The sequence below is a fragment of the Poecilia formosa genome, unplaced genomic scaffold, assembly GCF_000485575.1.
Source record: "Poecilia formosa unplaced genomic scaffold, Poecilia_formosa-5.1.2 Scaffold112, whole genome shotgun sequence".
NCBI lineage: Eukaryota > Metazoa > Chordata > Actinopteri > Cyprinodontiformes > Poeciliidae > Poecilia > Poecilia formosa.
The window spans coordinates 1484053-1508904 of NW_006800051.1; the positions used below are offsets into that span (position 1 = coordinate 1484053).

Below are 24852 nucleotides of genomic sequence, written 5' to 3' on the forward strand. Positions count from 1 at the left end.
TCTGAATCGTTATGAATCATGAATCGGTTTGAATCGTTATGAATCGTTATGAATCAATCATTATGCATCAGTTTGAATCGTTATGAATCATGAATCGGTTTGAATCGTTATGAATCGTTATGAATCAATCATTATGCATCAGTTTGAATCGTTATGAATCATGAATCGGTTTGAATCGTTATGAATCGTTATGAATCAATCATTATGCATCAGTTTGAATCGTTATGAATCAATTATGAATCGTTATGAATCAGTTATGAATCTGTTTGAATCGCATCGTGAGGAAAGATTCCCTCGTCTCGTCTGGCTGCTGCTGGAGGGAAAAACTTAAGAGACCCAAAATGATCAGAACGTCTCCAGATTAAATCGGACTGGACCCGGCTAATTCAGCGCCGGGTTCTGGTCTCAGCAGCAACTCGGGTTGGTTTAGAACTTCACAGCAGCGGTTCTGTACAGATTCAACTTTATATGTTTAGTTCTTTTTTTTTTTTTTACTAAACCAGTTTTCGATTAATTACTATTAATCAATAATTGATTTGTGATGATTAACCTGATTGATCATGTGAGCGGTGTTGCAGTCAGAACCAGAACCGACGTTTCTCCGCCTGCAGACCTGCAGGATGTTTCAGGTGTTCAGAAACAGCCGCCCTGCGGTAAAGGTAGATTTTATCTGCTGTGTTTTTGTTTCTGCAGGGAGCTGTTGCTAGGCAACCAGTAGGAAGTATAAAGGTCCCGTTTCAGGAAATGGCCTCCCAGTTCACCCATTAAAACCATCAACCGTCAAGTTTTACTTTCCCTTCAAGTGCAAAATAAAAAACCAAAGCAGTCGCTGAACCGGACCGGACCGGACCCTGCAGCTTCCAGAACAAACAGGTCCAGCGGGTCAAAGAGCTGCAACAGCTTTGGACCCGGCCCACTCCACCAGAACCAGAACCACTGGGACAGAACAAACTGGAAGCACTGGGAGCTGTGGAGCTCCGCCGGCCCGCTGCGACAGCACCGCCTGCTTCCTGTTTTTGTTCAGAACCTTACCTCCACCGATCGGACCAGAACCGGGCCCTGAAGCAGAACCGTTCCAGAAACTCCAACAGAAACCAACATGCAGGACCAGCCGGTGCAGAGCAGAACCTCTTCCTCTGGGTTCTGGACTCGGTCCCAGGACCGACCCGCTCCGTGTGTGTGTTTCCTGCCTATCAGCTGAGGCGGCGCCGCGCGGTTTCCTCTGAGTGACGACGAGGGGAATTCCTGTAAGGCCCGTGGTGAGAGGGGGGCGGGCCCGGCAGAACCCAGCCTGCAACGTCACTGAGAGCGGCTGCGGCACCTCCAGGGGATCCTCCTCTTCCTCCTCCTCCTCCCTCTGCTGCAGGAGGATCCACGGCCGGGCCTGCTGCTTTCACTTCCTGTTTCTCCACCAACCTGCTTCTGCTCAGCTGCACAACTCAGAGTTTACTTGATTATGCAACTGGCCCAATCTGGCCAGAACCGGACCAGAACAGATGAATCATCTCTGGGTCATCGTCACGCTGCTGTAAAGTTACAAAACAAACTTTGCAACATCTGCACATACTTGGAAGATTACAGCAGAGCTGCACAAACCGGGCCGTGACTGGTTCTGGGTCACAGCAAAACAGAACCGCTGAAACACCTAAAGACGGCATCGGCCGGGTTCTGCTGATCCGATGCATCTGACAACCAATCAATATCAGCGTGAAGTGATGAGTGTGTTCACAACGCCGAGACAGAAAGACGACGGCAGCAACCTCATCGAACTGAAGATACCAAAATAATATTAACAAAAAGTAAATTAAATTAAAATATAAAAAAAGTTAAATAATTAAAAAAAAAGATTACAGCCAAAATAATTTAAAAATAAATAGTACAACAAAGACTACAATGTGGAGGACCAACTTGGTTTTGATGTAAAACCTTCAGCTTTAAACTTGATCTCTGCTGTCCGTGTTTTATTTTGTCCGTGTGCGTTTCTTGTTTTAAATAAAGTTATTGGGAAAAAAAGGTAGCATGTGAGGAGAGGAAGCGTAAACAGACTTCAAAATAAGAGCATGAATATAAACATCTAACTACTCAACAGATGTTGAACTTTATTCCACTGAAAGTTTAGAAAATAGACAAGTAAATTAGCACCTTAGAATTGGTTTTGAACAATTAATTTAAGGAAAGCTAAGTGTGCTAAGCGTTTTAAAAGTTAGCAAAAATGCTAAACAAAACATAATCTCTGCTAGCAGATTAGCAAAGATATACCCACTGATTGTCAGTTTCTGTAGGCCCCTATTAGCAGGTTCAAGGTTAAAGGTCATGACAGAGCATTTAGAAAACACTGAGTGTTTGGATCAAACATCCTGGATCCGGCTGGACCTGCAGTTTGTTTACATCCTGAATCCATTGACGGGATTTCTAGGTTGTTTAGCCGTTTAGTTCCAGAGAAACTAAATATTTACGCCACACACGGCGACCGCTGCCTGTGAGCAACATCACGGCCGTTTGGATCATCGTCCCGCTCTGTAATCAAGCAGCAGAGCCGGGTCGGCAGGAGAACCGGGCCGTGACTCATCCAGCAGCTTAGCGCTGAGTCAGCGCAGCGGCTGCAGGACGCCTCTGCTAATGACGGCTGAGCCGCCGAGGCAGGGTCACAGTCATTCAGCTCCCTGGACTCAGAGGAGGCCAGAACCAGGACCAGGACCAGGCCAGAAGGTTGGAATGCCTTCTGCCCCAACCTTTTCCACACAAACAGAAACCGGTTCAGTCGACTCTGAGTTTGACGTTTCAAGCTAAATATTCAGTTGGCTGAACATTTTGGTCAGAGCTAAATATTTAGCCAATATCCAAATTCACTTGCCAATAACTGGAAGTGGACTACCAAAATAAAAGCTTGGTTTTTATGAACTCCTGCTTTCTAATCACTTCCTGTCATTTCTTCTTTTCTTGAAAAACATTTGAGCTTAAAACAAAAGATGAACCGATTTAAAGGCACTACGACGTTTACCAATGGATCCTCAGCTAAACGATGCATCGTTTAAGTATTTAGCTAGCTAGCTAAACATTTAGTGTACAAGCTAAACATTTAGCTAGCTAAATGAATGTGTGAGACTCAAATGAACATCATGATTCAGCAGTTTAGTTTATGGGTCACAATCGGACCATTCCATACAAATTGGACTTCAGACGAGAATTAGCTCATGCTACAATCTGGTAAACCAATCAAATGGTGACATTGATTGGTTGTAAATAAAGTTTATAATAATCTGTTGGATCTGATCAGAATAAAACATAATGCCACTACGTTCAATTATACACAAGAAAATACTATTTTCTGTTGAGTATTGATCACCTCTTTTAATTCTGCACCTAAAAATGAACTAAAAGTATGAAAAAACTAAAACTACTACTATAACTAATAAAAACTAAACTAAAACTAAACAATAGTCAACTAATAACTAGCAAACACTCCCCAAAAACTAATTAAAACTAAATGAATTAGACAAATAAAAACGTCACAATACAACTGAACTAATATGAAGAACTGAAAAACATTATGATCCGGTTCTGAGTCCGCTGGGATCAACGGTCCGAACGCTCCACCATGTAGTCACAGTTTGGTCAAACAGAACCAAGAACTTCAGCTGCTGCAGAAACAGAAACATGATTCCTCACAAACCCGGCAGAACTCGGCCCAGTTTGGGTCCAAAACACAAACGAACGCCTGATGGAACCAAGTTCTTCTACGTGTTGATTTCTGATCTGCACAACAGAAACGCTGAAAGCCCGACCCGCTCTGACAGAACCACCTGACGCTCCGGTCTGCTGCGCTGCAGGTGAATCATCTGCACAGCTGCAAATGTTAATTATCATCATCAAAAGTGGTTTTATTTTTTACCCAGAGGAAACGCTTCAGGTCAGATGAAACGAACTGTTCAGTTCAGCTTCTCTGGACTGCAGAAAACATTCAGACGAGTCAGAAATGAGTTTATTTCGTTAAAGTCAGATTATTCATGCTTCAGTGTTTCCAGTTTTCTTCCAGAAAAACTACCGACTGCTGAAACCCAGCAGAGCCGCAGCTTACAGAGACTCTGCTGTTACAGAGGTTTGGGGAACAGGTTTTAGAAATCGATTAGTCTGACTATTCAACTGCTCTGCTGATTATTGACGATTAATCGACTTCTCTATCAATTATTCAGACAATTAATCGTTTATTTTCTAACAAGTAACGAGTATTTGAATTGTAAATTTGCACATTGTAAAGATTTGCCATTTTACACAATATTAGAAATACATAATACATACTAATAAATAAATTCCTCTTTATTAATTAAGAAAATAAACATTTTACTGCCTAAATTGCAATAAGAGCGCTCCTTAGGGAGCGTTCAATCATTTGTTCGAAGGATGCGTCTGCAGTTCAGAACCGATCTGCTGGCTGAACTTTAACCCGGTGAATCTAAATCTGATTCCAGACGAGTTCTGGGTGGAACAGATTGTTTTTGTCTTAGTGAAAATGTTCATATTTTGTGTAGTTTGGTTTGATTCCTGCTCTGAGTGTGTTGTTCTTTCAGCTGAAGTCCTGTTTTGAATCGGTATGCTCCCGTTAACAATTCATTACTAAATTAGTTGATGATTATTTTCAATTAATCACGATTAATTGCTTGAGCCTGACTTTGGTCTGGACCTTATTGGCGTCGATTTTCAGGAAATCAATTGTCCTCTCTGTCAGCCACTCGGCCCGACTTTAATGAAGGACCAAAACTTCCTGGAAAGTTTTCAGATGCCGGTTCGCCACAAGAGACACGACTGTGACGCACAAACGCAGGAATCAAACAGGATTCAGTTTGAATCGAACGGCAGCTGTGGCTCCGTTTGTCATCACGGTGCCCAGCGTGAGCCGGCGAGCCTTCCAGGAAATCTTAATCAGATCTGAGGATTGAGAGGAAGAGAACAGGAAGCCAGCAGCTGATTCTGCTGCCGCTGCAGGAACAAAGTTGTTCCTGAAGCGGAAAGTCCAGGCGATCCGTTTGCTTTCCGTTGCTGCAGCCTGAAGCATCCTGATGCTTCAGCTTCTAATGTTTAATCAGGTTAGAGAAGCTGAACTGTCATCTGGGGCTGAAAGCTGCAGGATGAGACTTTTATAAAAAATATTTTCGCATATTTTTTTAAAATTATCATTTGTTGTCACAAGACAAATAAAAAAAATCTCTGCCTTCTTCTTGTGCTAACTAAAAACAACCAATCAGAGCCAGGAGGCGGGTCTTAGCGCTGCCAATCACTCTTGTACTCACCCTCTCCTGCTTGCTCTCTGCTAAGCTACAGCTGGTTCACAGCATAGTCTGCTACAAATGCTAACGCTGGTTAGCATAGCCACTAATGAAGGCAGAAAAATGTTTTTCCTGCAACAGTAAGTTGTTCAAACATTAGCACATTGAGTAGCACATACACAAGATGGATTGACAGCGCTAAGCTCCGCCTCCTGGCTCTGATTGGTTATTTTTGGTGCATTTTTCCAGACAGCAAGAGCAGCTCAGGGAGGAAATAGATTATTTTCAGATTGTTTCATATCAAACTGTCATTTTTAACAAATATTAATAGAAGTTTCAAACTGCAGCTTTAAAATGACAGAGGAACAAAACTCAGCTGCAGCAAAATGTTTGAATAAAACTAAAATCACGACTTTAAATAAATTTAGATTCCTGTTTTATTTTCTCTTTCTGTTTTTCTGCATTTGATTAATAATGTGGAGCCTTTTGTTTTGTCCAAACTGCCATAAATATAACATTAAAACCTGGTGAAAACATTTGACACTAATGAGTGTCACAGGTAAACGTTCTGGTTTGGAGCTGAGGAAGGTAAACATCGTCCCGACACGCCGATGTTGACGTGAGTCACCACGTTTCTTCCCCGACTCGTTCCGGCACGTTGCAAACTAAACCACTTCTAGTGACATGTTTGCTTTCTGTTCACAACAGAAACTCGTTTATCTTCAAGCGTTTCTGCCTCATGACTGCAGTGAGTCAGAAACAGAGAATCAGAGGCAACCAAAATGTTAACGCCAGCGATGTCCGATACTAGTGGTGCTGCTTTGGCTGAGAACCGATATTTATCAATATTAAACTCCCAAAAACCTGCTGGGGCTGCAGCGACGTTCTGACGATTAATCTGATTAAAGAAGCCAAATTCTATTTTTAACCACTTAGATTTTTTTTTTTCTGTTTTGATTTAATTTCTGCTCTGAGTTTGTTGTTCCTTCAACAAAATGCCTGTTATTGAATCTGAATGCTTCAATTAACGATTAATCGATCAGTAAATTAGTTGATAATTATTTCAATAATTAGTTAATTATGATTAATCGGATTAATCGTTAGTCTTAAATCCTGTCATCAGATGAGCAGCTCCTCCCTTCATCCTCCAAAAACAAACAGCAACAAGATGGAGATAAATATCGATTTTTAATATCGGCCCAGATTAACTTATCAGCCGATACTGATGCGATACCGATATATCATCCCTAATTTCAAATCCTTCCCAAGAAATGATTGACTGTCAGCCTGCAGTAGTCGGGGCCGAGCAGCGCTGTTCTAGGGGCCACAGAGGGCCCCTGAGCCACACTTTGGACCCCTCTGTAAATGTGTTTAGTTTGTCAGAAAGCTTGGTGGATTCTTCCTCGGCTTAGTTTTCCCTGTCGGTTTTTGTTGACAGGTTGCTTCAGCCCTGAAGAATTGTTGCAGATTTTACTTTTATTCTCATGATCAGTTCTAGTTTTCTTTCTTTTTTTAGCTTTCAGTAAAACTTTGCTGCTTCAGTTTGTCTCGGCAGATTATTGCAGATCTTATTTGTTTATTTTTTGTTCCAGATTTTGTCGCATTTCAACCAAAACTGACATTTTTTCTTGCTTGTTTTGTTACATTTTGTCAGATCTTCCTACAGCTGATTGTTCTGTTTGTTTCTGAATTCTCTGGTTTGATGCCACCCGGTAATAATAATTATTATTATTATTATTTATTTATTATCATTGTTTTCTTCGTCTTGGCGTTCAGCTTCAGCTCATTAAATGATGATTCTTGTTTTTACAGTTTCTCGGTTACATCCTATTCATAGATTGCATGTTGCAACAGTTGCTGCAACAGTTGCTGGTCCAGTGCATCGTTGCTTTGACGCGTTGCTGCGTCATGTTGATGCCGACTGTTTTGCGTAACTTTGGGACTTTGTGCGTTTCCTCCTGATCGGCTGCATCTATTGATCATAAATTTGTTTCCTGTGATGAATTAAAGCTGCAGTGTGTAACTTTTAAAGAAATGTTTTGATATTTTTGTTAAAATTGTCTCCATGTTTCAACTTATGAGACAGATAATCTGTAAAGATTGATCTCCTCCTTGAGCTGCTACTGAGAAATCTACCAAATAAATAAAAATTAATAATAAAAACACAACAGGTGAAATAACGACACCTAATAGCGTCAAATATTAGCATCATAAAAACTGTCTTCAAAAACCCAAAGAGGGAGGAAGAGAGCGGGATGAGCAGCACCACATCGAGGGTGATTGACAGCGCTAAGCCCCGCCTCCTGGCTCTGATTGGTTGTTTCTGTTAGCGCTGGGAGACGGCAGTGGAGATGGATTTTTCCCACAGATTATCTGTTTGTCCGGGTTTCATCTGTGGCGGTTTGGTGGAAATATTCTGTAATCTGAGATTATTAATCCATCATCAGGTCTGTTAATTCAGCTGCTTTGAGCCCAGAGGCTCCAGTTTGACTGAAATCAGATTTTTTTTTCTATCTCTGTTTTGTGATTGAGAAGCTGCCGCCCACCTTCACCTCCTTCACTGCTGCTCCGCTCTGCAGGAGAGGTTACGTAACCGCGCCTCTTCCTCTTTACGTTTCCATCCTCCTCTTCCTCGCCTCTCTGGCCTCAACCTTCCTCCCCTGACCATCAATATGACATGAATAAAAATCTCGTTATTAAATCATCAAAGTGCTGCAGGAGAACAAAAGCTGGATTAAATCCACCGATCTGATTTTCTATTTTTCTCTTTAAATCTCTTTTTCTAAGAACTAAAACACAAAAGAAAAAATTAACTCAACCGAAATGAAATATTAACATTTCCCTCACCTGCATCTCATTTTTATTCAATTATGAAACTCTGTCAAGCTACAAACTGTTGGCTGGTTGGGATGGATGATCAGAGTTCTGATGCCTTTAATAAACAGAAACACGTTGATTGTTCAATAATCGGCTGGCGGGCCGAGCCGATCACAACCGATCACCAATCAGAGCCATTTATGATCCACACCGTTTATAATCTGATCACGACCTGATTAACATGTAGGAACAGGTTGATTGTTCAATAATCGGCTGCTGATCGAAGCCGATCTGATTACAATCTGATCACCGATCAGAGCTGATCAGGGAAGAATCTGCCAATTCCAGTCTGTGGCCGATGGATCGGTGCGTTTCTGTTTGGGAAGCTACCAGCATTTCCCTCTGAATTCATTTGACTGTTTTATATCCGAAGCCTCAGCCTGAGGACCTGCAGGAAAATCTGAACCTTCGGTCCAGGTTTTAAAGTCTGAGCTGTTTTCCGTTTTTCTTCACTTGTCAAACCTCAGAACCGGAACAGAAACTTCAGCCTGAGGACTTTGGGCCGACAGGTGTCCGGGTCGCGGATCAGCCGGAACCGAGGACAAACTTTACCTCAGCGACCAACAGAGACACAAACACAAAGCCGAGCTGCTGTACCTGATATGATGAAGAGGAGAAGAGGAAGACTCCCCGCTGGGCAGCTCACCGGGAAACCCCCGACATTCCTGACCCAAACATTCCCAAATTGCAGCCGACGACCGAGACGAGCGTCCGTCCTCTGAGCTCTCCTTTCCCTCTCTGCCTGTTTTCTCCTCCGTCACTGCAGCCCTCCTTCTCTCCTCCCTCTGCTCCGTTTTTAATCCTTTCTGTAAGTCAGGGAAAGCCCTCCCTGCTCCGACTTCCCCGAGCGGCGCGGCGCCTCCTGCTATAAAAAGCCAAACAAAGCGGGATGAAGCGCTAAAAACGGCGCAGCTCTTTAAATCCTCACACACTTAGAACATGAGATTAGCTGCAGGGCGAGCGGGATATAAATACCATCAACCTGATGTAGCATTGATCCGCCCGGCTGCATGAAGCCGCGCAGCTGCAGCGACAGAAACACACCGGCCGATCCGGATCCGAATCCGGATCCGGATCCGGTCTGGGGGAAGCAGCTGCTCCCATGAACCAGAAAACTGCCAACATTTTAATTACGAAAATAAATCCGCCAAATGGAAACACGCGATTTATTCAAGAAAATGTTAGGGTGGTTTTTCAGCCTTATGAAACACTTGATGCTACTACTGGCGAAAACTACGAAGAAGAAGACCGGAAGTAGTCGGAGTTTCCCCAAAACACAGGAGAGAATATTTCAACATTAAAAAGACATTTTTTGTGCACCAGAACAAACTATTTGTTGCACCGCATCATAGAGGGAAAACATAAGGAGAGGAAAATGAACTGCTGCATAAACAGACTTCAAAATAAAAGCACAGATATAAACAGCTGACAGATTTTAGCTGTAGGTAATCAAAACTTCAACACAGATGTCAAACTTTATTCAACTGAAAGTTTACAAAACTGCTAAGTAAATTAGTGTATTAGCATTCATCTGGAAATATTAAACTAAAGTGGACTAAATGTTTCCAAAGTTAGCAAACACCTACATGAAAAATTAGCTCTGCTATTAGCTCATTAGCATAAACAGTGAAGCCTTCCTGATGTGTTTCACTGAGGTTTTGATGTTTCCTGTGGGAGGAAATGCTCTTCATTCACACCTTCAACTGCACCTCAGCCCAAATTAACACCAATAATCACATCAGTATTATTACTTATCAACTAAAAATAATAACATTTAAAAGCTAAAATGGTAGAAGAATGAATTTTACTGGGAGCAAAACAGCATTCAAGTCATTTTAATGTTTTTCTTCAATTTTTAAATAAAAATATGCAGAATTTAAAAACCTGTTTTAGTATAAAAGCTGTCAGAACGTCCAACCAGCTGGTGTTCCTCAGGGAATCATCCTCAGCCTCCTCCTGTTTCAACTTTCTTCTTCTGCCATTTGTCACTATAAACCCAACAAGACCCAGCAGGTCTAGAGAAGCTTTCCCTGAGTGAACTCGGCTTCCTGACGCTCTGCCTGCACCTGATTTACATCCAGCAGATATTAACGGGCTTCTGCAGAACCAGCTAATCCCTTCCTCTGAACTGGGTTCCCCGATGCCGAGCTGCATGCAGCTGGAGGGACTTTAGATCCTTTCTGGACGGAAATATCATCAGATTTCAGTTAAAATTATGTGAGATTTGTAGGAAATCTTTGTGTTTAAACTCTACAACAGATAATCAGAGGTTTCCAATGCTTCGTTTCCACAGCGGAAGAGAAAAGACTGTTTGACTTTTTTATGTGGCTGATAATTTTGTTGCATTTTAATTTGACATCCGTCTATTTGAGGTAATGGCTTCGGGCCTGCAGGGGAAGCCGGATCTCTGACTCTGCAGCGAGGAATCCGTTTTACACCTGAAGCTCGCTGTGACTCACGCCGACACCCTGCAGCCGCGGAGCTCCTCTCGTACAGTTACAGGCTGTTACTTACAGGAGGAAGGTCTGCAGCACTGCAGCCAATCACCGGCATCCTCCTCACTGAGCAGCAAAGCGAGGAAGAACGTCAACCGGAGCAGAATTCCTCTGAGATTTTCCCACCCGAGTGGCACTGTGAGCTCAGACCCCCCCTCCAGGATCCCTACCCATGGCAACAGCAGCTGAAGAAAAGACGTCCAGAGTTACGCAAGAGGAGGAAGCTCAGCCAGCAGGCAGCACCCTCCTCTTCCTCCTCCTGCAGATATTTCCACATTAACCCTCTGGACATTTACTCCCGGGTCAGAGGGGGTTCTGCACGAAGGAGTGGATTCCCTTTAGGAAAAATAACGCATTTCTACCCTAAACTGAACAGCAAACAGTGAAATACAAACACATGAAACTACAAAACACACAAATACAAAAAACAAACCCAGCAGAAAAATCCTCCAACCACAGAAAACAGAAGTAGTCAGAAAATACCACAAATAGAAAAAACAAAGTCCTCCAGACCACTGGGGGGCGCCTGGTATTTCATACATAAAGATGCTGCTGTTCTTCAATATCGCTAAAGATATGAAGTCTGATGCATCTTTTCTTCCTCCAACCGTCTTTTGGACGTTCTGTCCTTACCGACAGTCTGGTCCCAAACCATTTGGTGGTCGACTCCCTCTAGTGGCCTGGAGTGAGTTAGCAGCGATTTATGATTACTATTTTTGCTTTTTTTCTCTTTTTTTATTTCGTTTAGCTGCAGCTATGACATTTTGTTAGTAATTTAGATTCACTAATGTTTTTTCTCCCATGCGCATTTTGAAGTATCAAGTTAGAAAATGGAAATGGAAACAGCGACATTCAAAGTTTCCCAAATTTGGCGAAAACATTTATATGCTCAGCGCAGTTTGGCGTTTCCAAAAAAAGAGTCGATGTGTGAAAGGAAAGATGGAAACACATTTCCCAAATAAGATCTGATGTAGCGACGTAACCTTCCACTGGTGGGTCTGTGCCTTACCACAGGCACAAAACTGGGAAAAACGTTAAGTTGTGCTGCTACACTTTTTTCATTTCGCCCAAGTGGTCTGGAGGGAGTTTGCAGCCTTTTATGCTTTTTGTTGTTTTTTTTTATTTGCTTTTATTTCATGTGGTTGTGGGGTCTTATGCAGTTGCAGAATATTAGTAATTGTGTTTCAACATTTTTTAATGCACATTTTAAAGAATTGCATTAGAAAAGGTTAATGGGATGCAAATAATTTCTGAGATGTGTTGAAGGTCCATGCCAGTTAGCACCTCTACTTCCTGTTTATTACAGCCATACGTAGCATCAACATCTGACAAAATGTTACTTTGCGAAGTCCTTTCAATTTGTTCCAAACCAGTAGATCAAAACGAGCTGAAATTCACATTTTCCTTATTTCTTTTTTAGTTTTTGTGACTCTTTATTCCAGGATAAATTAACAATAAAGGTTATAATTAAATGAATATTACACTGTTAATATGTTCCTGCTTTCGCAAACATCAATAAAAAGAAGAATCTGCAGAATGTGCCAATGATTAATCGGAATCTATTCCAATTAATGATTGGATGATTAATCATCAGAATAATTGATTAATTGTTAGCTGCAGAACTAATCTAAGCCTTTCCTGGCAGCAAACTCAGCCTTAGATTCAGGTTCTAGTCGGCCAGTGCAGCACGGTTAAATGGACCAGAACCATAAACATGCAACAGATCTACAAGTGGAAACCTGTAGAGTAAAATCAGCCAAGATCAAATTTGCAGGGTTAACCCTAACAGAAACACATTCGATACTCAAACTGCATCAGAATCAGAACCGATTTGCTCCAGAACCACATCAATCTGCCTTTCCATGAAACTAGATAAACAGTAAAACTCTGGAGCGATGCAAATCATGGAAATAAACACTTTTCCCTTACTAAAAACCACAGAAGAAGAAGACTTCTACATTTATTCCAAACCACAGAGAAATATTTTTATTTTAAGCTTTTAAGGAAGTCTTTCTGTGGTCCCCCTAGTGGTCTGCAAGGTACTGCACGTAAACGACCGTTTATCTGCGTGAACTCAAAGTGCGACGCCTGCAGTTATTTAACAAAGGATTGTGTTTAAAAATATTAATGAATAAGTACCTTAAGGCCGGGACATTCAAAATAAGAGCTAAAGGTAAAGTTGGGAAGAAAATATCGTCAGTGCTTGTATGAGGAGTTCATGTCTGAATATTTTTCTGTTCCTCAGGGTGAGTCGCAGAGTTTTTGTTTTCAGAGCTCTATTACGAAACACAGCATCCGACATGCAGAACCGGGTCTGCCCGGCCCGGCCTGCACTGCGACATGACTGCGACGAGGCGCTGAGCAGCGCTGCGCCCCGCGCTCACTAACTGCATCTGAAAACCAAAAATTATTTACGGCGGGCTGAAAGAAAACCAAACTTAAAATCCTCACATTCAGAATCTGTAAACAACTCAGTAACATCTACAAAGCAGCTGCACCCAGATGGGTAGGATGAACAAAGAACATGACAGACTAATATTGTCAGGTTGTATTCAGATGTTACTGCGTGTCAGAAGCTCGGTGGTTTGTGAGTTTGTTAAACGGTGAAGTGATTCTCAGCCGGGCAGAGTTTGAGAAAAGTCACTTTACAGGTTAAATAAAGTGAAAGTGAGAAGCTGAGATCAGATAAGATCTGAGTCTGAACATGTTCCAGCGTTTCTCCGCGGTCCTGACCCGTTTCCTGCCCTCCGTGCTCGTAGGAGGCTCCAGCAGTCGGCCACCAGAACAGCACCTGCAGACCCGCATTCATCCCGCTCAGTTTCCCTGGCAACCCCTGCATCGGGCCGCGCAGCCCCCACACAGCCGGGCTTTCAGGGCTTCAGCCCTGCGCTGCCTCCATGAAGGATCCTTCAGTTTATTTAGAGGCTCCATCGCGTCACCCCCCACCCCTGCAGATGACACGTTTCCTCTGGAGTGTTCTTCATCTCTCCTCCTCCTCCTCGCCGTGTCATCAGTGCGTCTCCGCCGCCGCAGGCAGCATCAGGCAGAGCTGGCCTGCAGAGGGGAAAATGCGCTCCAGCTGCGTGTGGCGGCACATGCTTTCAGGAAACCCAGGGAGGTCACCGTTCGTTAGCTCCAATTTACCTTCAACTCCTCAGAGCTTTCAGCAACGCTTCGCCTTGAAAAGTTTACGCCCAATAAGCAGACTGATGAGGCGGCAGGAGGATTTTATGAGTGGATACACAGAAACAGGCTGAGGCCCACAGTTTGAAGGTGACCTATTAGACTTTATGAACAGGTTAGGATTGATCTTTGGTCTATGCAAAACATGTTCACTACATTTTTACACAAAATCATCCTTAAATAATCAGATTTTAGTCTGTTTAGTTCTCTTTTAGGGCCTCTGTCATTTTAAATCCTAATAATCTGTTCTGGCCACGCCCCCAACTCGATGTTCGCGTGTGAAAATGGCTGCAAACAGATGCATAATTACACAACCGTACATCTTTGAAAAGCATTAGCAGAGCCTCCTGCACAACTAGGAAGAATGCAGGAAGTGTTTTCTGGATGGCAAATCAACAACAAAATACTTGTGTTTTCCAGCAGCCATTGTACAGCTCAAAACCAGCTGACCAAATGTGCTGGAACTCAGCTGGGGTTGCTAGGTAATGAACAGAATTCAGCTAGGGTTGCTAGGTAACAAACGGAACTCAGCTAGGGTTGCTAGGTAACGGACGGAACTCAGCCGAGGTTGCTAGGTAATGGACAGAACTCAGCTAGGGTTGCTAGGTAATGGACAGAACTCAGCTAGGGTTGCTAGGTAATGGACAGAACTCAGCTAGGGTTGCTAGGTAATGGCACAGTGCCCATTGAATTGACTCAAAAAGGGAGGGACGTTTTTGAAATGGCTCATTTTACAGACACTGAAAACCATTAAATTATTCCCCCAAACCAGCTGGGCTGTTTTTAGAAGCAGTAGGCACACAAAGGGAAGAATCAGAATGTGCAAAAAGTGAATTTTCCCTAATGGGATCCCTTTAAATCATTTATGAAGAAGAACTCACAAAGCAACGCGAACACGACCTTTAGAGGCGAGGCGTTCAGGTGGCGGCGTGAGACGAACATCAGCCAGGAGGCTCGAGGAAAATGTGTGTGATGGTTAACATGAGAACAGCAGCAGCATCAAGAGAAGTTTATTGGTGAAGAAACAGACATAAACCAATCCAGAGAATTTAGAGAGAAATAAGATCAAAAACCTGGAAAAGTCAAACCTCCAGCTCGGAGCAAAGGAGTCTATGCTGGTTTACTGAACCTCTTATGTGACGACAGATGACTGGTTGGTTCGCTCCAAACCAGATGGAAACTGATTCACATTTTCGTTTTCTGCAACATTTTACAAGTTTACTGAAAATTCATAGCAACTGGATTGAAACAGTTTCTGTTTCACAAAGTTTAACAGGCTGTTCCCACGATGAATATCTGGGCCGATTAGTGATATTGAATATATTATTTATTTCTCAACCTTTTTAACACCATGACAAAAAAACAACCACTGCGCCTGCATCACTTTCCTGCTTCAGTCAAACGTCACAGTCCTGGTCCTCTTCCCCTTTGGTTCGACATACTTCAGAAGTATTTTGGTTTTATTAAGCTTTTCTCTGCATCTGGTTAAATTTAGACATATGTTGTCTTTTTGTTTTACAGTTGCTTAGAGGGTATGATTCAGTGAAAACGATTCAAAGTAAACTGGTTACATAAAAATCAGAAAATTTCAGCTACATTTTTTAGCTTATGCTCTTATTTAATTGAAAGCAAATGTTACTGCGTAGCTCTAACAGCCTCACTTGTACTGAAGTTAATAACTCAGATTAATCTATAATGGAAGTGAACGTTTCCAGGAAGTTTCTCTGTTGCCTCCAAAGCTCCGTCAGGAGGAAACAACCATCCACTAAACCATTTAACACCACCGAGAGAAACTTCATGCAGAATGAAACAACTGGAAGATCTCTGCAGTCATCAAACTTTCATTTTTCTGTGTCCGAGTCGAAAACAAGTTCCCAGAGAAATAACTGAGTTATAAGTTTAAGCTAACGTCATAAAAACAAGGGCTAAACCGTCCAGGGCAGAAAGTGAACAGCTGTTTTCCACTGACTGAATGTTTTGGTCATGAAAACTGGGAACCTCCCTGCTCTGCCGCTGAGAAAATGAAAGCTTCCCGGAGGTTACCGCGAGTTAACGCGCCGGACGAGTCTCGGCCCGTCTGTTGTAGTTACAGTTGTTAAAGCCCGGCTCGATCCGGCTGGAGGGAGAGAAGTTCCCTTTGTGTGAAGGACCGCTGTAATTTAAGGGGCCGGCATGGAAACACTGGTTTGGCTGCCTGAGCGTGACACAACAAGCAGGAATCCAGCGAGGGAGTTAACCCTTTCTGAGCAGCGAGTTTACCAAGCCAACTGCTGCCACAAAGGTCAACGAGGTCAGACTGAGCCATCATCTCTGTAAATTAATATGTCAACACATTGTTTCATGATGCTTTTCTTTACTTGTGTCTTCAGATTTCTAGTTTTTCCTTTAAAAAATGCTAAAAAAAAAAAAAAATGAGTGAAAAAAAAATTTTCTTTATAAAACTCATATTTTATAACTGCTGGTAAATAAATAAAATCCATGGATATTTGAGATTCTCTCCAGCTTATAATAACTACTCTAATAGCACGCACACAAAAACAATATTATGGATACAACCAGAAATTATTTCAGTTATCAATAATCAATAATTCTGACGATTAATCAGATAGAAAACGATCAGATTCTGCAGATTTTTCATTTAACAATTTTTATAAAATATTAAAAATATGTGAGTAAACTTCTTAATTCCTTTTTAAATGAGAGAATAAACATTTTACGAATCATTTGCAGCAAAGATTGAATCAGCAGATAATCCTGACAGGAAAAGCTCAAACCTTTCAGCTTAAACTAACAACAGAAAATAACTGGACTTGAGTTTTGTGAAAACTAATTTACCAACAAAAAGGTTTAGTTGTTTGTTGTTGTTGTTTTTTTTCATTTTAAATTAAAAATGTATATATTTTGTACAGTTTTGGCTTTATCAGCAAATTGACTTTTTGGAGTCTGTGTGCTCCAGTCAACGATTAAATAAATACCAAACTAGTTGATTATTTGAAAGATCGATTAATCCAGTTAATCATTTCAGGCCTGGACGTAACAAAATATGGAAAAACAGAAGTGCTGTGAGAACTTCCTGGATGCACTGCACTTTGTTTCTGTTGTCATTTATGTACATTTTTTATAAAATAAAGCTTTCAGTTTCCCTAAACTTTGATGAGTATTTATCTGTTGCTGATGACGCGTTCTGGTCTGTTGATATTTACTAGTTATTTAGGTTCTGCTCTGTGTTTTAAGTTTATTTGGCATCTTCAAAGCCTTTAAGTTTATGAATAGTTTTAATGATACTGGAACCATTAAAGCTCCCAGTTTAAAACAGGAGTTTATGGGGAAGCACCGTCTGACGGGCCCAGCTGTCGAGACGATCCTCCAGCTGCGATATGATGTTAATAAACTTAAAATGTCTTATCAATAATCACTAAATCTGACTGTATTTGATTTAGGGCTGAATCGATTAATTGTGATTAATCGGTTGTTGAAATAATAGTCAACTAATTTAGTAATTGATTAATCGTTAACCGGATTGTACTGACTAAAAAAAAACATTTTCTGAAAGAACAAACTAAAAGCAGTAATTTAGTCAAAACTACAAAAAAACTAAACATTTTACATTTAGGATTAAAAACTTTGTGAATCTGTTCTTGTCGGCTCAGTTTTAACTTCGTCTGGTTCAAATTCTGTAAAATAAATCTATCAAGCACATTTTGCTATTAATCGGTTAAAAATTACATCAAACATTAGGCAACGAATCACTAAAGGAATTATATGTTTTTTTATTTTATTGCATAAAATGTTTATTTTTTTATTTAAAATAAGGATTTGATTATCTGTATTTATGCATTTCAACAATTAAGCCAAAACTGTACAAAAATATAAACATTGTCATTTAAAATAAAACATTTCCCTGTTTTACCTCCAGTAGCAGTTTTAGCTTCACCTGCTTCAACGTCTATAAATAAATCTACTAAGCACATTTTATTATCTAATTATCAATTTATTCAAAACCTAATCAATGACTCTACAAATTATCAAGCATTCACTAAAGGGATCATTTTAATTTGTTTTTGTATTTTAGGCAATACAATGTTTATTTTACTTAAAAAAGGAATTAAATTATCTGTATTTTTATGCATTTCCAATATGCTATAAAATAAGCTTAAGTGGTAAATAAAAACCTGCAGAATGTGCTAATAAATTATTTTTGTTTAACCAGTTAATCGAGTGAATAATTGATAGCTATTAAAGTCGTTAGTTGCAGGAGTTCCTCCAGAGCGCTGCAGGTTTGACGCAGGAGTGAATGTTTGTGAGGAAAGCCGCTGCTGGGAGACCAGCTGGCGGCGACGCAAACAGAAACTCAGGACTTCCTGCTTCTCTGACCGCAGACTGCGTCACAAGCTGCAGGCGCGTCTGCAGGCGAAGTTCTCCAACTCGGAGGACGGGACGATTCCTCTGCTGCCGTTTACTGACTGGGAGCCAGATTAAAACACCGACCGGAGACGGAGACGGAGCGGCTAACCCGATTGGCTGATCCTACAAACACCTGGACCTGCTGCTGGTCTGATGCCCAACAAAGTCAGCTGGCCGAGAAAAGGGATAAACAACAACACTAATAAAGATCAATAAACTTTAGATTCTAATGAACAATTACCACCAGAACAGGAAAACATTTTAAATATCCAAAATAAACAACAGATAAAATGATCTGTGAACCAAAGGTTCAGCTGAGGTCGAAGCTTCAGACTTTTATCATCCAGTTTCTGCTAGAAAGAGAAAAACGATAAATAATGCAAATGGAAGTTATTAAACTCGTTTTAATTTATTATGCAATTTATAATTGATTTATTGATTATTGGGTCAGGACTATTTACAGACACATCTAAAATTCAAATGTTTATATTTTTGTACACATTTGACTTAATTACTGCTCCATGGGTTGTGCTGTGGTGGTGCAGGGGTTAAGCACAACCCACATATGGAGGCCTTAGTCCTCAACGCAGCTGTCGCAGGTTCGATTCCCAGCCTTTGCTGCATGTCTTCCCCTTCTCTCATGACCCAATCTCCTGTCAATTAACTATTGAATAAAGGCCACTAGAGCCAAAAAAATCATTACTGCTCCATGTTGTTCTTAAATGATTAATTGATTACTGAATTAGTTTACGATTATTTCAACAATCGATTAATCAGAATTCATCTGTTTAATCGTTTCACCCCTAAATCGAATGGTCAGATCTAATAACTAATGATTAATCAATTACTAAATTGTTTCAGTAATCGATTAATCGTGATTAATTGTTCCAGCTCTACTCCTGACATAAACTTTGCTTCCAGATGGACGAGCCTCATGCTGATCAGATTTTACTGATGGGGTTCTGTTTGGGCCGGGTTCTGTTTGTGCTGCAGTGTTTGTGCGGCGCTGCGTTCTGCCGATCACACCCGCCGTGTGGCGCCTCACATTCACCATCTGTGCGGCGCTGCCGTCTGCTGGCGGCTCGACAGGAAATCCGTCGGGCCGGTCGTCGTTCACACCACAGGACGCGCCGCTCCGAGTCCAATCTGCTGCTTCCTCACAAACACACAGGCTGGAGACGACGCAGATTGTCCACTATTTATTTATAAACACTGAGATGATCACCATGACCTCACAGAGCCCGAAAGAAGAGACTTTCAGGGAAAAACCTGAACGTCTCAGAGCTCTGATCAACCAACTGGATTTCTCTTTAGTCTTTGGCTAAAGACCAGGAGACATTTCTGCTGCTAGCGCTGGGCTAACATGTTAGCTTTGGCTGTATTTACCCAGAATGCCCTTCGCTGTAGTCCACTTCCTGCTTTTGGACCGGTCTTTGGTCCGCTTGGCGTTCACAAACCGAACCAGAGTTCACTTCAACCGAACCCAGACTGAGGTTTGGAGGACCAGAGGTCAGAGGTCAATTAGTATTCACATTTCACCAACCAAACCAGACTTTGACTAGACAAGCAGACTGGAGTTGGGTTAAAGCGGAACAAATGGGTCTGTTGTGAATTGATCCTTATTTTTCTCAAATCAGCTACTTAAAGTGAAAGCAAAGCAGAAACTCGCTATGACAAATCTGAAAAATGACACCGAAGTGGGCGGAGCCAAGAGGCAGGAATGGGCGTGGCCAAATGTGAGGATGAGCAGAAGAATGAACCTGGGATGTGGTCAACTTGACAACTGTCACTTTAATCATCCTTTCAGACTAAAGCAACTTTTTTTCTTCCCAAAAAGCGACTAGCAACAAATCTGCCAAGATAATTTCCTGAGCACCTGCAGTCGGAGCGGAGTCCCACTCCACTCAGAGAAACGCCAATGAGCAACGCTCGCTATGCCAACTCCTGACTCGCCACCGGGGGGTGTCTGTCTGATTTTAAACCAGAACTAATGTCTGTACCGTTGACCAATAGGAAAATTCACCTGCAGGACCACTGTTCAACCCAAAGAGGGCAGCACTGAGACAGATTCAGGCAAAAATATAAAAAAAAAAATCACACATTCACACAAAATTGAAGACAATTTGCACAGAAACCCAAAGAAGGCAGCAATAAGGGCCAGTTTAGACTGTTTATCTGCAATAAAAAGTTGATTTGGTGTTAAGTTCCTCCTTAAACACCAAGCTGTTTTCTGCTCCATTTAGAGGCCATAAAGTCTGCTTTGGTGCATTCAATGAACAGCAAAACAGGAAAAAAGGATTTTTTTCAGGATTCAGTCAACAGCTAACAGGTGAAAAACAACAGAGGGGGAAATTTCTGGTTTCAATTACTGACCAATTAGCTGTGACTTTGTTACCGCTGAACATTTTGTGGGATTAATGGAGTGGAGAGCTGGAAGAAACCGAGAAACCCAGAGGCTCAGAGCTAAAGTTTTCCACCGAAAACTTCCTAAAAAGGAATTTCCAACACAACGGCAACTAAAACACATAATTCAGATGTTCTGTTGATCAACTACTGGAGGCCAAACGCAGAAAAACACAAAGAAATGAAATGGATCTGAGCAGAGAAGCTGATGAGAAAAGCTGCAGAAAATCAAGGACCTGTAGGAATCCACCTGCAGGAAGTAGGCGCTCACCTTTCAGGTTCCTGGGGTTGTTCTGCTTGGTGCGTGGCATCTTTAGCCTCCACTCACTGCTGCATCTTCTCTTTATCCTCCTCACCTCACCGGGACTTCTGGGTGCATCTGCAGGAACACACACACACACACACACACACACACACACACACACACACACACAGTTAGCAGAAAAACACATCCATAAAACTCACAGAGTTTAACGTTGCAGCAACCTGAGGAGCAACAGGAGGATAATCTGATGGAGATGCTGCAGATAAACGCGGCTCCGTTCCGAACCGATCAGAACCTGGATCAGAACCATCCGATCCGCCGCAGCAGAAGCCGCTTTGTCTCCATGTTGCATAACTCTTACTACCGGCTGATGGTTGGTCTCCACTCCGCTATGACATCACCGTCCTGCGGCTCCACCAGCAACAAAAAAACACGCATGACACAAACACGCCTGGATGCTCACCTGCAGCCAGCGCGGTCCGGGCTGGACGGACATGCGCACTGCCCGTCTGCGCATTCGCAGGGAACGCCGCGTCCTAACAGGTGACGCACACCTGGGGAGGCTCAGCGGAAAAGCGGAGAGGGGGGCAAGAGCGGAGGCGCGGTCCTGACACGAAAACACGACAGGGCGCGTGCGCGTGGACAGCGTGGATTCTGTGGCAACACGTGAACGCCCTGGCAGCGAGGGGCGGAGTCAGGGAAAACCCCTCTGCAACAGCCGGGACGCCTTCCTGCTTCTGCAAGCCTGCGGCGCGCACGCGCACAAGCACCGCGTCTCATGAACGCGGACAACTCCGTGGGAGTCCGCGGACACCACGCAGAACCACGCAAACACGGCCCGGGCAGCGCGCAGGCTCCTCGGCGGCCCTGGAACTTCACACCGGATGACCCGTTCCCTGCGCGGCCGCAGCGGCGGCTCGACCCGCCGCGGCGGCCCGGGGAACGGCGGGCGGAGCGGCGGCCGGGTCGTACTCACCGGGCCGGGTCGCGCTGGAGGTTCGGCGGCTTCCAGTACCGCGGAGCGGGGGGCGGGGGTCAGTTCTGGTTCTGCTTCACCTTCTACCTCACTTTCAGACAGGCCCTCTGACGTCAGGGGGGTCCCGTCTCCGCCTCCCAGACGCGAGGGGGCGCTCTGCGCCGCGAGGGGGCTCCAGATGGCCGTCTATCCGGCAGTATCTCCCCGTTTTCAGGGCCCGGGCGCCCGGCGGGAACCCCCCTGCTGGGCCCCGCCGGCCTCGGCTCAGCTCAGAGTTCAGGACTGACGGTTTTCCCGGAGGTTCCTTGTTGTCAGGTCACGTTGTAGCCCTCCGCCGCCACCGACCGGGCTTCCCCTGCACACGGCCCCGCAGCAGGGACCGAACAGCCGGGACGGGTTCCGGGGCGGCGCCCGGAGAACGCAGGCCTCTCCCGGTCCAAAACATCCAGGAAAACCCCTTCCCTGCGGTTCCAAGGAACACTGCGATGAATTTACTTTCACAAACATCCAGTTTGTTAAACCAACAGAGCAGATCCGAAGTATGGAGGACCAAACATGCAAAAACCAAGAATAAACAGAACTAGATGACTATGTTAACTGAACTCACAAATTAAACAAAAACAACAAAACTGGTTTTATTTTTATCTAAAACAAAAAATATGTTACACGGGTTGATATTAACATTTAGATCTAGCACTTAAAATGTATTTTTGTGTTAATGTGATTATTCAATAAAATTTTAAATGATGTATTATTGATTATTTTATATTTTATTAATTTTCCTTGTTTTAGTTTTTTGTAAAGTGACTTCTTTAATATAATTATTTACACAACTGATGTTGATCTATTTACTTCATTAGCCGTTTTAGATTTTTTTTTTACCTCTCCAATATTTCTCCATCATATTATTTCCTCCACATTTACCTACATGTAATGTTTTCTAAGCTGATGGCTTAAGAACCTGAATATGTTTAAAAACTATAAATATCGTTGATCTCGCATGTCTATTCAGTAATTTAAAAGCAAAAAGGGGTTTTGAATAGAAAATGTTTCTTATGTTGTTGACGTGTTTCAGTCATATGTAGTTAATTAATCAGAGGCCCTCAAAGTAACTGCATTAAAAAAAATTGAGTTCCACCACTAGTTTTCATATTTATGCGTCGGCATTTTAATTTCCCATCTCTGATGTTAAATAGAAAACGAAGCAGGAAGGAGAAAAAATAAGGGACAGAAAAATTTACTTGGAGTGGATTGAGACAAATTAAGTAATTTCCAAATGGATAGTATTAAGAAAAACACAATATTATGTAACAGACTTTAGAAAGCCGAATCAGAAAGCTTGCAGCTGAGGACTCATAAGCTCTGAACAGAAAAGATAATTTAACCCATCATTGGGATTCAGGGTAATGTCTTTAGTTCATAACACTTGGAATACATCAGAAAACAATTATTGCTCCAAGCAGCCATTTAAAAGATGATTATTGCACAAACTGATATTATGATGATTATGATACCACAACACAGCATCACTCTGCCACCACTGTGTTTAAGTATTGGGTATGAACTTTACAGCTTGTAGGAGTTTTAGTGGATAAGAATTAAGTCGGAGATGATGAGAGCATCAGGCTCAGGTTTCACTCAGTGAGGATCTACATTGTGTTTTTTCAACTCAGAATATTACCTTTAATCTGGGAAGAATTTTTTCTACATTTTCATTCAACTAATAATAAAGAGATAAATATTTGAATAAAGTATATTTGTTAAATATATTTGGAAGTGCAACATGTAGAACAATCTAAATGGTGTGATGCTTGATCCTATTTAATAATTCCTCATATTTTCAGAGTTTGTTTCAATAAAAGTAGCAGACAAGCTAAAACACTCTCTCTCTCTGTGTGTGTGCATAGCTTGGTCATTAGGCAACTGTCTGGGGGAAACTGTTAATCTAAACATATTTTATCTACTTACTTCGTATCATCGGCTCGTTTTCCGCCATCACACCTGTGCGACGTTAACGTCACTGCGGGTTCTGAATCTGTCGGGTCCACTTTAAGGGGGTATGGCAGGCCGTTTAACATACAATTTGTCTCAACACAGACGTATCAGAAATTGGTTTGTTACAAACATATTATAATTTCACTAAATAAAACAGCTATTTCAGATATCTAATTACATTCTGACTAAATTATGTCACATTTACCATTAAAATGTACAGAGGCTTGAATTCAACATATCTACAATAAATTACTATGTGAAACACATTTCAGATATCAACAATAAGGTCTAGTCAAAATGAATTTGAGATATCTCACTTTTATTCTGACTGGTCATAATTCCAATTATAGATCCTAAATGTATTTTTATATAGGAAATATATCAGATTCAACTTTTGCAAATTAAATTGCACTTCTCTTGAGAGCAAAAATTATTTTTCTCAGTTTTAACTGAAAACCTTAAGACAATTTTTTTAGCTACCTGGAATATAATTACACTATTCTATGACCACGCCCTTTCACCCTTTGACCCCAGCAGTTGTTTTCCAATGGGATGAAGCTGCAACAAATAATTACATACAGATATCCTGTTTTATGACATATTTTGTGTCATTTTCAGGGTAAAATCCAGCTAACCCAGTTTCAGGGGTTAAATCTAATTTGTACATCAGAGGTCAGACTCCTCCCAGTCGTCAGTCGTGTTTGCGTTGACCTTTGAGTTCACACGCTCACTGCTGCGCCTCACACTTTCCACTGCAGCCTCATCATAATAAACTGTTTCAGCTCTGATAGGAGGAGAAACCAGCCTGCATGCTGCGAAACTGTCTTCTTCTGATCGCTGTAAGATAAAGTCATGAAACAACACGCTCACATTCACATTACATAACCTGCTCCAAAAAGCAGGACAAAATTATCTGGAAAACCCACTTCCTTCAAAATAAAAGCTACTAGCCCAGGCTAAAAGGTCTAGATCTTATGCTGAATTCTGCAG

The 24852-nt window shown here is 42.1% G+C and overlaps 1 protein-coding gene across 3 annotated transcripts in view; it reads right to left on the bottom strand.

The window, feature by feature from the left end:
* Nucleotides 1–22544, bottom strand: part of hivep1 (HIVEP zinc finger 1) — a 41491-nt gene extending 18947 nt beyond the window's left edge. The window contains exons 1-2 of one of the 3 annotated variants that reach the window (XM_007560081.2): nucleotides 21868–22544; nucleotides 20898–21005 (exon numbers count right to left, since the gene is read on the bottom strand). In XM_007560081.2, coding sequence (XP_007560143.1) covers nucleotides 20898–20937 — 40 coding nt within the window. In that variant the 5' untranslated portion in view covers nucleotides 20938–21005; nucleotides 21868–22544. The other 2 variants (XM_016675316.1, XM_016675317.1) reach the window with 2 other exon arrangements.
* Between the last annotated feature and the right edge of the window lie 2308 nt (nucleotides 22545–24852).